Here is a 15,495-nt window from a genome sequence, read left to right on the forward strand (position 1 = left end):
TCGGGATCAGAGTTAGTGGTGAATGGTTCTTAACGAAAATTGCGACACTTTCCTCATTTCAATCTCAAGCATCTTTCTAAAACCCAAATAAGCTTCAACCAGATGGCTCTCACGGGACATGCTCCAAAAGCAGAGGTGAGGACAGAGGGGTGATGGTAGTACAGCAAGTCTGTATCGATAAAAGCCTGGAGCCTTCTGATATCCAGTCACACTTGGTATATATATTTTTTGTTTTTTATTTGTCCTACTTGTATCCCACTTTTTCTCTCTAAGGAGCATGTAGTGACTTATATAGATTTGTCTCGTTTTTATTGCCACCGTGACAGCTAATTGGAGAATCCCAACAGGACTTTGGCCACTCACCACATTGGTTTTTCTAGGTGTGTCACAACAGAAACCATCTGGAAGTGACAAGCTATTACTCACCTGTGAGTGTCCCACAATCCCCAGCTTTGCCAGAGCTTCCTCCTTGGGGTCATTCTTCTTCACGAAAGGTTTAGAGACGTTTCTGTAAGTCAAATAGGAAAAGAAAAACTTAAAACCAGCTCTGGTGAGTTAGTTGTATGGGCCAACAGTAAAAGTCAACAAAATGCCTGTCCTCAGAGACCCTTCTTCGGACAGTCTCTTACAAATGCAATTGGACAACTCTGCCATTCCTCCCATGTTGGCCAAAAAACAGCTAGAGACTTCTGCCCAAGATGGTTCGTGCACAGGCAACATCCAGCCCCTTGGGAAGTTCACGGTTTGTGAAGCAGCTAACCGCATTGGCCTCGCTGGGCCCACTGCGTCTGTCTAACCAGCCAATAATAGCAAGCAGGCTAGTGATGCCACTGGCACAGTGAGGCATTGCCAGGGAAAGGGTGCCACAAAGGCCTCTGATAACAAGTTGGAGTCACGGAGGAGGTGCACCAATGGTGTGTGGTCAGTGTACTTGAGGGATTAGGCTAGTCTCCTAAATGTTCATGGTAAATTATGGTATTAATGCCTGGTGCCTCCTTCCAAAGCCTGGGAAGCTTCTGCCTGGCTTAGGGAGGGAGGTGCAATGCGACGACAGGGAGGGGGGCATGATGCTCACACACACAACATCCCCTCCCCCATCGCCCTTGCAAGCTGGCTCCTCTGGCCCTAACTCAGGGGTCAGCAAACTTTTTCAGCAGGGGGCCAGTCCTCAGACCTTGTGGGGGGCCAGACTATATTTTGGGGGGGAAATAATGAACAAATTCCTATGCCCCATAAATAACCCAGAGACGCATTTTAAATAAAAGGACGCATTCTACTCACGTAAAAGCACACTGATTCCCGGACCGTCCGCGGGCTGGATTTAGAAGGCGATTGGGCTGGATCTGGCCCCTGGCCTTAGTTTGCCTACCCATGCCCTAATTGTTCTCCTACACTGTATGAGACTGGCAGAAATGACCGGCAGAATCCGCGACCAGGGAGAAGAGTCAGCAGAAGAAGATTGGAAGAAATTTAAGGACTATTTACAGAAATACTACAAAATTAATGAACTCTGAAAAGATGTTGGATTCAATTTTTGTGGTCTCTAGCTGTTATGATAAAGATAATAGGGATTAAAATTGTTTAAGTCACTAAATTTAAAAAAGTTGAGTGGAAAATAAGGTGTTATTTTAAAAGGAATGTTAAGAGATTAGGATTTGCTGGATCAACAAGTTGAACTAGAAAACAAGAAGGGGAGGTACGAGGAAGTCAAAGAAACGTGTTATTGAAAAATTGTTATGGAAATTGACTTGTTTTTAATATTTTTCTTTTTCTTTTTTTGTGTTTATATAAAATTGGAAAATCTAATAAATATTTATAAAAACAAACAAACTAATTGTTCTCCTACAAAAAAATTCACCGCACACCACTGGGTGGCACTGAGATTAACTCAGATAAACTCAGCTGCGGCATAACAAACCAAGGTCAATCTGATCATACTCTTCCTCTTTAACCAAACTTCATAAACTAAGGATAATGTTAACAATGGTTGGCATTAGCTATGGCTTTAATGTGACATGTGGACAAGCCCAACATTGTGGCAACCCACCAAACCTTTAGATGTTCTCTGATTGGCACGGGGGCAACCAAGGAAGCTTCTGCAGGCACAAATATCTAAAAGGAGTTCTAATTCCGTGACCAGGCTCAGGTCCATTCCTCACCTGAGTGGGATGATGGGTTTTGGTGGTGGGACAGGCTGAGCCTTGTGAGTTTTGATGATCCTCCGTATCTCCTGGGTTGGTTGAGAATGTTGGTCATTTTCTGTCTGTGTAGAGTGTGGCGAACCTGCAGCAGAGGATTAAGAGAAAAGGTGTGCGCGCTTGTTTTCTAAATAAGCAAAAAGATTTTGCCTTGTTTCTACCTTACACACTTCTCTACCCCTGGCTAGCTCTTTCTACGTAGCGCCTTCCCAATCTCGTGCATAAGTATTTTGCTACTTCCTTATTTAGCTGCAATCCATCTCCATTACTGAAGCTAGAATGGGCAAGTGAGGCAGCCAGCAAGGAATGAAAAGGCTCTGTGAAGACTATATTCATGACCAGAACTTACCTGAATTTGGTTGTGGGCTAGTCTCTTGGTCTTCTGATGATGGCTTATTTGGAGGTGTCCACCTCTTTGGAGAAGGAGGTGCTTTCTTCACGTGACTTTTCTGCTGCCCTGTGTGGAGAAGCAGGGGCAATCAAGCACCAACAATTTCTTAAACCTGGACTGGCAGCATCAGTCCAGTTAGAATACCAAATACAAACCACTGTTGGTTGGAAGGAACTTGTAAATCAGCCCCATATTAGCAGATCAGCCAACATCAGGCCTGGGGGCTCAATGAGCCCCTCCTGGCTTCTCTGCCTGGCCCTTAGGATGTTCCCCAAAACACCCCTCCTCCCTAAACTGACTGTGCATCCTCCTTTAATGTTTTTTACAGTCGGACCTTGGAAGTCGGAATGGAATCCATTCTGGAAGTCCGTTCGACTTCCAAAAGGTTCGGAAACCAAAGCACGGCTTCTGATTGGCTGCAGGAAGCTTGTGCCACCAATCGGAAGCTGCAGAAGGTCAGACATTTGGGTTCCAAAAGAACGTTGGCAAACCGGAACACTCACTTCTGGGTTTGCGGCGTTCTGGAGCCAAAACGTTCGGAAACTAAGCTGTTCCAAAACCAAGGTACAACTGGACAGTGGTACCTCGGGTTAAGAACTTAATTCGTTCTGGAGGTCCGTTCTTAACCTGAAACTGTTCTTAACCTGAGGTACCACTTTAGCCAATGGGGCCTACTGGTGCTGCCGCGCCGCCAGAGCAGGATTTCTGTTCTCATCCTGAAGCAAAGTACTTAACCCGAGGTACTATTTCTGGGTTAGCAGAGTCTGTAACCTGAAGCGTCTGTAACCCGAGGTACCACTGTATTTCTTTATTTTCAGTGATAGTGTGCCACAAGCACAGCAGAAGGGACATAAAACGTGTCATACCTTAGGTGAGAGTTTAGTAAAGTACACACGGATATAGATCAACCTTCCTTAACCTGGTGTTTGCAAGTGTTTTGGACTATAGTTCCCATTATCCCTGACTTCTGGCCATGCTGGCTGGGGCAGATGGGACAATATCTACAGGGCACAAGGTTGAGGAAGGCTGCTAAAGATGGTGGTGAAGAAATGTTCCTAGTAGGATTTACCGGGGGGTGGGGGCATTTTCATCCTCAACCCAAACAGTTGAGCCATGGAAGCACAAGACTGACCTGTCAATAGAGGTTCCTCATCTTGCCTCCCATTCACCTAGAGATACTTATTTTTTCCTTGGCAGAACTCAAAAGAATGTTTATTCCCCAGGAATGCACTCGTGTTCTTACAAAACACTGGCACTTCCCTCAGGAATGAATTAGTACCACAAAGCAGTTAATAATTATAGTAATTTGTATTAGTGTGGAGCATGAAAATATACTGATGTGTAAAAATGGAATGATGCCCCGTCTGGGATGAAGCCCAGGGCAACAGCATGAAGTGGCTCACCCATTTTCTGGAAGAACTCAACTTTCTTCTGGAATGACTCTCGAGAGATGGGGTCCTCTCTGATGTCTGAGGACTCGTTTCCGTGGAGGAGGGGGATCTAGAACACATAACCCAGTATGTTCCTCAGTTAGGCCTCACTGACTGATCCTAGTCAGGGATGTCTGAAAAAACGAGGAGCCATCTCCCCACCCCATATATAGCATTTTGTGGCAGTTCAGTCATGCCCAACTCAAAGCTAGTTTAAAATAAACCCGTGCCTGGGCTTTAACGCTGCAAGCTGCAGGTGGGAGCTCACATGACTAAATGCTCCCCCATTAAGGTTTTTTTAAAGGAAAACCCCAACAAAACTAGATGTCAGGGAAAGAATTCTGGCTTTCACCTTTGCATCTTTTCTATATAGAGGGAACCTCTTTTTGTATTGAGTAGCATTCAGTCATGTGAGCCCCCACTTGGACACAGGTTTAGAATGTTATCTGCTGTTTGTGAGAATCAGATCTGAGTTCTAACAAGCGAATACTAAAGGTAAAGGGACCCCTGACCATTAGGTCCAGTCGAGGCCGACTCTGGGGCTGTGGCGCTCATCTCGCTTTATTGGCCAAGGTACATCTTCCGGGTCATGTGGCCAGCATGACTAAGCCACTTCTGGTGAACCAGAGCAGTGCACGGAAACGCCGTTTACCTTCCCGCCAGAGCAGTACCTATTTATCTACTTGCACATTGACGTGCTTTCGAACTGCTAGGTTGGCAGGAGCAAGGACCGAGCAACAGGAGCATAAAATCGTAAAGCAGCATGGCCAGAGTTCAGCTCTTTCTCTCTTTAGATTCAGGTGTGGGGAACCTTTGTTGCTGAACTACAACTCCCAGATGTTGCTGTATACAACTCCCATCATGCCAGGCAACTAGCCTTGTTTGCTGGGGATGATGGGAGTTGCAAATCAGCAACATCTAGAAGACCAATGCTTTAAGGTTTGGTTTTGCAGAAACCATGCTATGATGCAGAAGTCGTGCGGGCATTTCTACAGAGGAATACTTGCTGGACACCCAGTACCGGTGCTGGTGGCGGAGATGGAGATTCTTGTAGATCAGGCACTGATGCATCTTGCTTGGTGGTGCTTTTGAGGCTCTTGGGTTTAGCAGCTAGAGCTGGCAGATGTGGAGGAGGAGACCTTGGCCTTGAAGAGTCTGGTGACCGTTCCCGTGGTGACACTCGCCTCGGCCTTGAAGATTCAGGCAATCGCTCCTGTTCTGATGCTCGACTTCGCCTTGAAAATTCAGGTGACCTCCTCTGTGGTGATGTTTGTCTTGGCCTTGAAAGCTCAGGAGATCTGTCTTTTTGCTGGCGCTGTTGCTCCTTTTGCTGCTGCTGCTGGGAGATTGTCATGGCTTGAAGGGTCATCTGCTGAGCCTGAAACATGAAATCCAATTTTTCAGGAGCTTTGGCCTGATCAACATGGCAGTTTCAGGCTTTTAACCCGGGGGATTTTGAGACTAGTAGATATATATTGGAGGAAAGAGAAGGGATGAAGCTACTGAGACCACTTATATGTTTGTTTGTTATTACAGTTAATTCATTAACTGACTTCTAAACCGCCATCCCAAGGCGATTTATACATAAAATAATTAAAAACAGTTAGGAACACAAAAACAACATTTGAAAGAAGAATTAAAAACCTAACAACCGGACACTTGTGGTGCATAATAAACATTTTAGCAGGCGACTGGCAAGTGAGACATGATTCATGGCAAAAGGCAACAGCATAGTTATGTTTCCAAAGCTCCTTGTACTCACTTGCTCATCGCCCATTGTTCTTAACCCTTTCACTTACCATGAGCATGGCCTGCTGGTTGATGAAGGCTTGTTGCTGTGCAGCTATCTGGTTTGGATCCACTGATGGCATAATGGGCTGAGGCTGAGGCATAGCCATAGCTGAATGAGAGAAAGAGACGTCTTTGAAGGCTCATCTAGCTAACATCCGAGATCCACATAGTAAGTGGTTACTTCCTGTTGAATGCACAGCAACCAGAGGCTTTTCCTCCCAGATGGGGATAATATTATCAGGGGACAGGACGGCAAAATTCAACACAATTCCATACTAACTCTCCTCTTTCCAATACTATGTTTACTATATTCAGTGAATCCAAAAAAGCTTGTAAAATAGTTGTTAAAGCATGACTGAAGCAGAAGTACAGCTGTAGAGTACATTCCACATGCTTTTATGTTGTTTGTAACATATTGAAGCAAGAAGACTTGTTTTTAAACTTACACATTTTCTTCTCAGCCTTCTTTTAGCAAGCCAGTTGGATAGTAAGAAAAGAGACACAGGGATCTATTGTGCAAAGGATGAATGGCAGCCTTCCCCACTGCCCCACCTCAAAATCTCCTGCATTTCAACCTGTTCCAACCCTTGCCACATTTTCTGTATTATTTTTACCTGGCATTGTTCCCATTCCACCAAGCGCTGGCATCATCGGCATGTTGGCTGGCATCATTCCGCCCATGACGGGCATAGGTTGGTAAGATGGCATGCTCATCATTCCCGAATAGCCTAATGGAAGAAGGAAAGACTGGCTTGCTGTGTCTCGTGTGAAAGTTATCACCAAGTTGAACAGCCAGACTTACTGATGGTCCTGCTCACATGCACCGGGCAAATCCCCACCCCCACCCCCACCCCGGTTTCCATTAACTACTAATCTTCACACACACTCCATACCTTTGGAGCAAACCTAGAGGCTGCTGGCTCCATCCTTGTGGTACCCGGCTAAGTATCTTCCCAAGTCAGAACAAGCAACCAGACATCACCAAGGACAACAACAGCACGCAATGCACACAAACCACCACAAGAGACATACAAACCCCTTGAATAACTAGAGAAGGCTAGGAAGGCTGGAAGAGAGCGGCAAAGAGGAATTTTAAATTCCTGCCCAAAATGCAACACCCTTCTTCTGGTTTCTCATTTTTTTCAATCACATTTTCATAGCAGGTTGGTTTTTTTTTAAAGTCATCATGAAAAGTCAGCATTTTAGTGTGCACCTCTCCTCCTCCTAGGCACCTCTTTGCATGTAATATCCCCTAAAATGATACATTTTTGTATGTTACTTTAACTTATATGTGCATTTTTACGCAATGCACACTTACCCCTAATAAACACATTTCTGAACACTGTTCCGTTTGGAGAACAACATTACAAAAGTCAGAAAAGTGCAGATTTTGGTTTCAGGAAGTCATTTCATATTGTTTCAGGAAGTGTGAATTAAGCAGGTTCGCATTAAAACAGGAACGGAACCAAATTTCTCCCTCATCTTTAGTCAGCAACCACCACCACAAAGTAGGAGCCTACTACTATTTGGCTCCAGGGAAGGCAATTATTTCACCACACGTAGAAATATGATGGAATGGAGAAAATGGAGGACTCATAGAAATGCTTATTATTTTGGGGGAAATGACATTCAAGGCAAAATCCTTTAAAAATTATATCTCCTAGGACTTGCACTGAGATAACCTTGGCGTAGTTGGCCATATAGTGAGGGTGCCGCTGGGCATTCTGGGTATGGCAACCATTGCATGTTGTGGAAGCAGGTCCCTGCCTGATTCTGTAGGCCTGACAGAATTTCCTAGGGCTTATACATGTCCAAAGTGTGCATGTATAGAATCTCATTATTCACACCCAACAGCATGAAGTGTGTGCCAGGTATATAAACATAATTCCACACACATCTTAGATCACATAGAGCTTAATGCTTGCTAAAAGAACAGCCGCTGGTGGCCATCATCCCCAAAGGACCAAACCCTGAACTCCCTTCCCCATCATGTACAAATGCTGGATCTTTCCTGCTTGGGTCGCACCTGAGAAGGCTCCATGGTGAGTGGGTCCAATTTTCCCACCTCCTTTCATGCGTCCAGTCAGATTCCCTTCACTCTCCATATCCTGCAGAGAAGCAAGAAACAGCCGAACATTTAGTACACAGCTTATCCGCCTCATTTGGTCTTTGAGTTCAGACAACTGAACATAGGACAGGGTCGTAATTCACTATGAATTACATGAATGGTCACTACAGATCTAAATGCTAACAAACGAAACGGGAAACGGAAAGGCAGACTTGTTGGAAGGACAGTGCACGAGAAAAGGAGCAGCAAACAATTGAACAGATGAGAAATGAGCAGACTTACTGGTGTCTGACTCCTGGCCCCATGATGCAGCAGAGGCATGAAGAGACCGTCCACATAGTGATCCAGCCCTCCAGCGGATCTGGAGCTACCTATGTAGCTCGACTCTGTTGGGAGATGGAAACAAATCAGGCCAAGCTCCTCCCTACTCTCTTAGCACCATTTGTGCTTCCCCATGCTAATTCTACGGATGTGGGTGGCGCTGTGCATTAAACCACAGGGCCTAGGACTTGCTGATCAGAAGGTCAGCGGTTCGAATCCCCGCGACGGGGTGAGCTCCCTTTGCTTGGTCCCTGCTCCTGCCCACCTAGCAGTTTGAAAGCATGTCAAGTGCAAGTAGATAAATAGGTACCGCTCTGGCGGGAAGGTAAACGGCATTTCCATGCGCTGCTCTGGTTTGCCAGAAGCGGCATAGTCATGCTGGCCACATGACCTGGAAGCTGCACGCCGGCTCCCTTGGCCAATAAAGCGAGATGAGCACCACAACCCCAGAGTCGGCCACGACTGGACCTAATGGTCAGGGGTCCCTTTACCTTTACCTATGCTAATTCTACAGCCTCAACATTTTCTCTTTAAGTCTCCCGCGCACACACTGAACACACACAAAGCCCACATTGCTTCAAAGCCTGGAAACCAGACACTCAGGTTCACACACTCCTTGGTGCTGTCCAGCCGCCTTTGAATTTAGGACCATCACTGCCCTGAGATTGGGACTCACCTGAATGAGCGATGTTGTCCAAGTCTGGAGGCAGGGGGGGTGGGGGGACGGAAGGTGCCCGAATGCCTGGAGCAGGGGGGATGTCCAAGGGCATCCTGCCAGGGGAGAAAGCCAGTAAGGTCACAGAAGCAGAGGTTTATGGGAATACGATGGAGGCTGTAGCTGGGGACAAGTGGCAAGGAAGGAGGTCACTCACCTATCTGAAGAGCTCTGATAGGAATAGCTCTCATCCCACTCTGGGGTTATAGGGTAGTCAGGGGAGGATTCAGAGGGCCAGTTGCCTTCCTCTATTTCTCCAATGAGATCCAGCACAAAGTCACAACCAGGCAAATCCTGCCACGCCTTGCCTGTGAACATGGACACAGACCAGCCGCGAGGTACTGTATCCAGGCCCCTGAAATCAGCAGAGGGAGGGGACATTACGACACAGAGAGGAAGTGCAGGGTGCCAGAAGACAGGGGTGAGAAAGAAGGCGAGAGCAGAGCCGTTATTCCCACTGGGCTTAGTGGCGCGTTGTGCCATGGCGCCAGCCTCTCAGGGGCATGGGGGGGAGCTGTGCGGCTTTGCCAGCGGCCTCCCCTTCCCTGCATGCCCACCAGCTGCACCCTGCCAACCATATGGCTGGTGGGTATGCAGCTTGCCTCCCAAGCCTCAGTGGGAGGAGAGCGATCCCTGCAGAGGCTTGGGGAAAGGTTTGACAACTCTGGGAAAGTGGGGGGGGCGCCAGAGGGATCTTTGCACCATGGCGCCAGATATGCTTAAGACGGCCCTGGGTGCGAGGCAGAGAGGGAAAAACAAAAGGCTTCTGGTTTTGCCCATGCTGGCTGGGGCTGATCAAGAATTGTACAGTGGTACCTCGGGTTACAGACGCTTCAGGTTATAGACTCTGCTAACCCAGAAATAGTATCTCAGGTTAAGAACTTTGCTTCAGGATGAGAACAGAAACCGTGCTCCGGCGGCACAGCGGCAGCGGGAGGCCCCATTAGCTAAAGTGGTGCTTCAGGTTAAGAACAGTTTCAGGTTAAGAACGGACCTCCAAAATGAATTAAGTTCTTAACCCAAGGTACCACTGTAGTCCAAAACACTTGGGGGGGCACATTAGGTTGGGGGGAGGCCACTGCTCTTTGAGGAAAAAGAGCTGAACTGAGGCCCATGAATACCACTCTTCTCTCCAAAGACAGTCTAACTTCTCCAAAGCATGAAATGGATTTCCAGTTAAAAAAATAAAAAAGGGAAGGTGGGAGCTCAAACATTCATTTTTATGACTAAAGACAAACTCCAACAGCCTGGGATGCGGAAGTAATAACACGGCCTGGGGTTGGTCCTTACATAATTATTTACCCTTCTCCTGCTGCTGCAGAACACGCTGATAACAGCCTGAGCCTTTGCTGACCTCAAAGATCAATTGCTCTGACAACAGAAACTGTCAGATCAAAACCTACTCCTTTTGCTTCTGCGTGTACCTTGAACTCAGGATCCAGCCTGCATATTGCTCTCCTGTTGTCCAGGACTCCACTTCGGCTGAAAGCCTCTCCTCTAAGCCAGGGAGGAAAAAAGCGAAAGACAAAATGCTAAAATAAAAGCCTTACAACTGCAAACTGCAACATCAAGGAGGGCCCGGTCCGGAAATACTATTTGTTCCCAACAATTCTGATGGGTATCACAGGCAGATTTAGGGCAGTGTGAGTGGTGCAGTCACATCAAGCACATAGCCAAGAAGGGTGCCTTCTCAAAACCTGGTAAGCGCTTGCCCTGCTTCGGGAAGGAGGTGTAGGGCTCTGAAAGGGTCCTAGAGTCCTCCTGCCTCCCTCCTAAAGCTGGCCAAGCGCTTACTGGGCTTTGGGAAAGAGGTAGAGGGCCTTGCACATCCTTCCTAGAGTCTGGCTTAAGTTGGTGCCACGAGGGCTGTGGTTGAGGTCTTCCAATGGTCTTGCACAGGGCGGCATATTACCAAGGTCTGCCCTTATGAGTATGCTAAGTATTCGCTGTTACCTTTGTAGGTGTAAACATCCAACACCATCTTGCCTTTCCTCTGATTGGCAGTCCACTCCAGCTGGGTGGGAGGAAAGCTACGGGACACTTCTGGGTCGCTTTCCATCTGCTTCATTGACATCAGGAGTTTACGCTGGCAAACGCCGTTATATCCATCCAGACCATGGTCAGACACAAACCTGTAAGCCAAAAAAGCAGAATCCTTCCGTAAACGGCTCCATTTTATGAGTGGTGTTTTAAAAAAGTGGAGAGCGGAGCCTTTTTCTTACTTCAGCAGGGGCTTCTCCAGAGCTGGAGAAGGGGCAAAAGTGCTCAAGAGGGCAGCCATCAACACACAACCTCGTTGGCCTTGCTCCAGGTCTGGGTTCTTCCACACCTGGCTGGCCACCTGGCTCAACAGCTCATTACGCAGGGAGAGGCTGGCTAGCCCTCGACTTGCTATATAGTTCCCCAGGAGCTTTTCTTGCCAGTCCTCCAGGTCCTTGTCATTGATGAACCGCAGGATCTGTAAGGGAACCGGTAAAGGTGTGATCGAGTCAGGCAGCAGACCTCAAGCGACAAGATCAAGCCCCCACCTTGATCACTCTCTTGGAGAACCATTGCTTTTCCGTGGCAGGTAGGAACAGAGGCAGTTGGCACTTGCAGCAGAACTGTGCCCGAAGCAGATTACTTCGCTTTTGCTGCACACACAAAAATGTAGTGGGTTTTTTTTAAAAAAAAATTGAGTCATTCATCTTCATCTTCAACATGCTGCTTTCAATCTAGATTGAGTCTAGATTCAGCCCTAAACAAGGGGGTGGGGTTACTTGATCTGCATTTGGAAACTCTCCCCTTGATTAGGTTATCACCCCTGCACATGCCCCAGGTGAATGGCGGAGGGAGTGGCGATTGTGATCTTAGGATACCCCAACCCACAATGACACAATGTGGACGCACCTCCAGTTTCCAGGACCACCTACAACTGTTTTCAAATGGACACATTGTAGGGTAGAATCAATAGGCAATGAGCATTTGTTTTTGGAACGAAACTAGTTTCTCTCCGTGCTTTTCAGGGGCAAAAAATACACAAGATCTGGATTGCACTCAGCCTTCACGTGCTCCACTACTGTTGAGCTACATGCTGGGGAACGGTTTTGCCCATCATGCAGGAAAGCCCTTCAATATGTCCAAGGCTAAGAGTGGAGGAATTCTTGTTCAGTTGCTCGGACCTTGAGTCTGCCCTCATTCTTTCTCATTCCACACCACACATTTAGAACTCATTCCATGCCTATTTAAAACACATTTATTTCAACCCAAAGATCCCTGGGAGCTGTGGTTTGTTAAGAGGAATTATAGCTTTGAAAGGAGAAACTACATTTCCCAGGATTCTTGGGGGGAAGTCATGTGCTTTAAATGTATGGTGCAGATACACACAATGTGCAAGCTGGATTAAATGGCGGCTTTCTTTTTTTCTTATTACAACAAAACCCTGTTAAAAAGAGTTACTTAAAAGCCACTATCTTCCCACAGACGATTAGTTAAAAAGAAAACCGCCTTCCTTCGAGAATCGTTAAATAAGTAGCAATGTGTGAAGGGGTTTAGTAGTACATACACATTGTATGAGTCAAACTTATTCTTATCTCCATAGCCCTGGTCCTCCCTCAGCCTCCTCCCTAAGAATAGCTTCTCTTCATGATCACAGCAAAGTCACAAATATGATCCACCTACTGCTCAGTTCCTTCAAGTTCTAAGAACCTATAAATAAGAATGGAAACTGGTGGCCAGTTAAGGACTAACTGGAAGGCAGCGTGCATCCTCTCTCTAGAGTCAATTACCAGAACTGATTTGCAAAACATGCGGCCAGTGGATCAGTTGTGGTCACTTCCCGCTTCCCAGCACAATGGCTTCTGAACGATTCCGAACATAAGAGTTGCAAGTCCTGAGCCACTGCATGCTAACAGACATCAAGTAACACATTAATTGCCCTGCGGTCTCCCCAACAAGAGGATTTGAGAGGGAAGACATAGAATACTGTGAAAACAGGAGAGAGGTGAGAGTGTGCAGGAGGCGGCCAGAGAGACTGGAGGGCAGAGGGAGAAACAGGCTCGTTCTTTTCCTCTGAGTTTCGGGGGACATCTCACCCTCTCTGCTTCCCCACTCCTTTACACCGGTGACTCTGCACACAGAGTGAGAAAAAGGGAAGGCTGGCAAGCAGCTGCTTACATCCTTTTGTTGTGAAGCCAATGCTGTCAACTCCCCTGTTGCGCATGACAACGGTGTGGCCTGGGGTGGGGGAGAAGAGGAGTGCACAGGTGGCCCTAGTGGGGTTAATGGGGAGGGGTTAGGCTGTGTATCTTTGTGTGAGAGGGGGCGAAGGTCCATCAACAAAGCCACAACGCCCGTGGGAGCAAGACACCCTTCTCCAGACGTGTGGCTAATAATTTGCCACCTCCCTTTCCCCTCCCTGCCACCACCCAAGGAGAGATGCTCTAAGTGCCAAGTCTACATTCTTCTCCCCTTCACAGGGTCTGGGAAAGGAGTAGCGCCGCAACCCTCACTTTGCAGCTTCTTGTTTGTTGCCTCTCAATAGCAACATCCTGCAGGTGGAAGTGCAAGGAGGAAGCAGAGCAGGGGGAGGCCCCAAACACTTCTCCTGGCCGCTCCCAGTATGGGGTGCTTCGTGTATGCGGGAAGGAAAGAGTGCGCCTGTCTAGGAGCACCCATTCTGCCACCTTGCATTTACAGCAAAAATGCTTCACTATTAGACTTGGCTTCTCCCTTCTCTCTCTGTCATGTGTGTGATAGAGAAAGAGAGAGGAGGACAGAGAATGAATGTGGGGTGATTAGACAAAGACTGCATAAGCACTGAACCTTTACAACGCATGAAAAGCTCATTCCTCACACCCACCCCACCTTGCAATGTATTTTGGCCACTGTAGTCTACTCCTCACACAGAGGTACAATTCCTAGCAACCCTTAGTAAACGACAGAATGCTTTGAGGGGCAAAAGAGACTCAGAATGTGTATAGTATTCAGCCAAAGACTGTGGGGTGGCTCTGGCCCAGTCCATATCTGGCATGTGACCCCCTAACCAAATGGAACCCCTAAGAGAATGGAAGCCTTGACAGGCCAAAAAAAGAAAGCAAGTTTCCCAGCCCCACCTCCAGAAAAAGTGATACCCAAGCCTGTGTCGCCATTTAATCTCCCAGAGCTTCTGCTGAATGGAGAACAAAGGTGTCTGGGCCTCAGGTACCTGCACCCATCTTGGGCACCACAATCCTTTTCTCCCCCCTCTTTTCTCAGTTGCTCAGCATTTGCCTGTTCTGGATTCCTCAGTAAGTCCACAAACGCAAAGGAAGCTCTCTGAGTTGTGGAGGAGTTCCCTTGGCATCTCTCAGTCCCCCATCTGAAGAAGCTGCCAACTACTCCTTTGTGATAGCATAACAACCCGTTGGCAATTAAGCCCCTGACTGGAAGCACCACAGTGTAGAAACACAACCCCCCACCCCACCCCCAGCCAAGCATGCAACAGGTCATCTTTGTGTCTAGGTCAAAGAGATTTTGCAGGCTTCTGGAACCATACTAACACTTTGCAAAGCTTGCTCCCCAGAGGAAAATCAGTATAGCTGTACACACCATGGGCTGTGATTCCCTCCTTCAAAGCTCCTTTAACTTTGAGTGGGGGGACGGGACCATCTCCTATCTCCAGCGAGGCCTAGCTGCTTAACTGCTTGCTCATTTTTTTCCCCCTTACCACTTTGTTGAGCTGCAGAGCACTTTGCCTCTGCTCACCATCCAGTCTGGTCAAAGGCTGTTGCAGGGGCTGCCCAAGGGCAGGGAAACCCACTTCCTACAATGGACGAGGAACAGAAGCGCTGAGTTCATAAGCAGCATTACTAATGTTAGGCAAAGTGAAGACACTGTGATGTGCATTGCTCTCAGAGCCACCACTGTTCAGGTAGGGCAAAGCAAAGGGTCTTTTGTTTCCCCCAATCATTTCTCCCATGTGACAGCAGCGGAGTTGACAGCCAAAGTAAAGAGGAAGGGTGAAGAAGCCCAGTGGACTGGGGGGCTACAGGTGCAAGAAGGAAAAAACTAGATCAGTGTTTCCCAAACACTGGGTCTCCAGCTGCTTTTGGACTACAATTCTCATCATTCCTGACCACTGGTCTTGCTAGCTAGGGATAAAGGGAGGTGTAGTCCAAAAACTGTGGATTATCTGTGGGTTAAGCGGTGCTGTGGGTTAAACCACAGAGCCTAGGGCTTGCTGATCAGAAGGTTGGCGGCTCAAATCCCCGTGGCGGGGTGAGCTCCCGTTGCTTGGTCCCTGCTCCTGCCAATCTAGCAGTTCGAAAGCACGAAGTGCAAGTAGATAAATAGGTACTGCTCCGGCGGGAAGGTAAACAGCATTTCCGTGCGCTGCTCTGGTTCGCCAGAAGCAGCTTAGTCATGCTGGCCACATGACCCAGAAGCTATATGCCAGTTCCCTCAGCCAAAAAAGCAAGATGAGCAACGCAACTCCAGAGTCGTCCGCGACTGGACTTAATGGTCAGGGGTCCCTTTACCTTTAGTCCAAAAGAGACCCAGTGTCTGGGAAAGACTTATCTAGAGCCTTTCTTCCCGCAAAACACTCAGATGATGACCATCAA

At 47.6% G+C, this 15,495-nt stretch overlaps 1 protein-coding gene across 5 annotated transcripts in view; it reads right to left on the reverse strand.

Moving 5' to 3' along the window:
- MYO15B (myosin XVB) overlaps window positions 1-15,495 on the reverse strand; it is a 78,930-nt gene that overhangs the window by 36,531 nt on the left and 26,904 nt on the right. For all 5 annotated transcript variants that reach the window (XM_083598030.1, XM_083598032.1, XM_083598029.1 and 2 more), the window contains 15 exons: window positions 14,601-14,696; window positions 11,137-11,372; window positions 10,868-11,046; window positions 10,339-10,411; window positions 9,072-9,269; window positions 8,876-8,970; window positions 8,161-8,264; window positions 7,837-7,918; window positions 6,425-6,538; window positions 5,819-5,919; window positions 5,041-5,397; window positions 3,993-4,089; window positions 2,548-2,655; window positions 2,160-2,283; window positions 427-508 (listed from right to left, as the gene is read on the reverse strand). In XM_083598030.1, the coding sequence (XP_083454156.1) occupies window positions 427-508; window positions 2,160-2,283; window positions 2,548-2,655; window positions 3,993-4,089; window positions 5,041-5,397; window positions 5,819-5,919; window positions 6,425-6,538; window positions 7,837-7,918; window positions 8,161-8,264; window positions 8,876-8,970; window positions 9,072-9,269; window positions 10,339-10,411; window positions 10,868-11,046; window positions 11,137-11,372; window positions 14,601-14,696 (2,046 nt within the window). The remainder of the gene's footprint in view (window positions 1-426; window positions 509-2,159; window positions 2,284-2,547; window positions 2,656-3,992; window positions 4,090-5,040; window positions 5,398-5,818; window positions 5,920-6,424; window positions 6,539-7,836; window positions 7,919-8,160; window positions 8,265-8,875; window positions 8,971-9,071; window positions 9,270-10,338; window positions 10,412-10,867; window positions 11,047-11,136; window positions 11,373-14,600; window positions 14,697-15,495) is intronic.

Source organism: Podarcis filfolensis (genome assembly GCF_964270895.1).
Source record: "Podarcis filfolensis genome assembly, chromosome: 2".
Taxonomy (NCBI): domain Eukaryota; kingdom Metazoa; phylum Chordata; class Lepidosauria; order Squamata; family Lacertidae; genus Podarcis; species Podarcis filfolensis.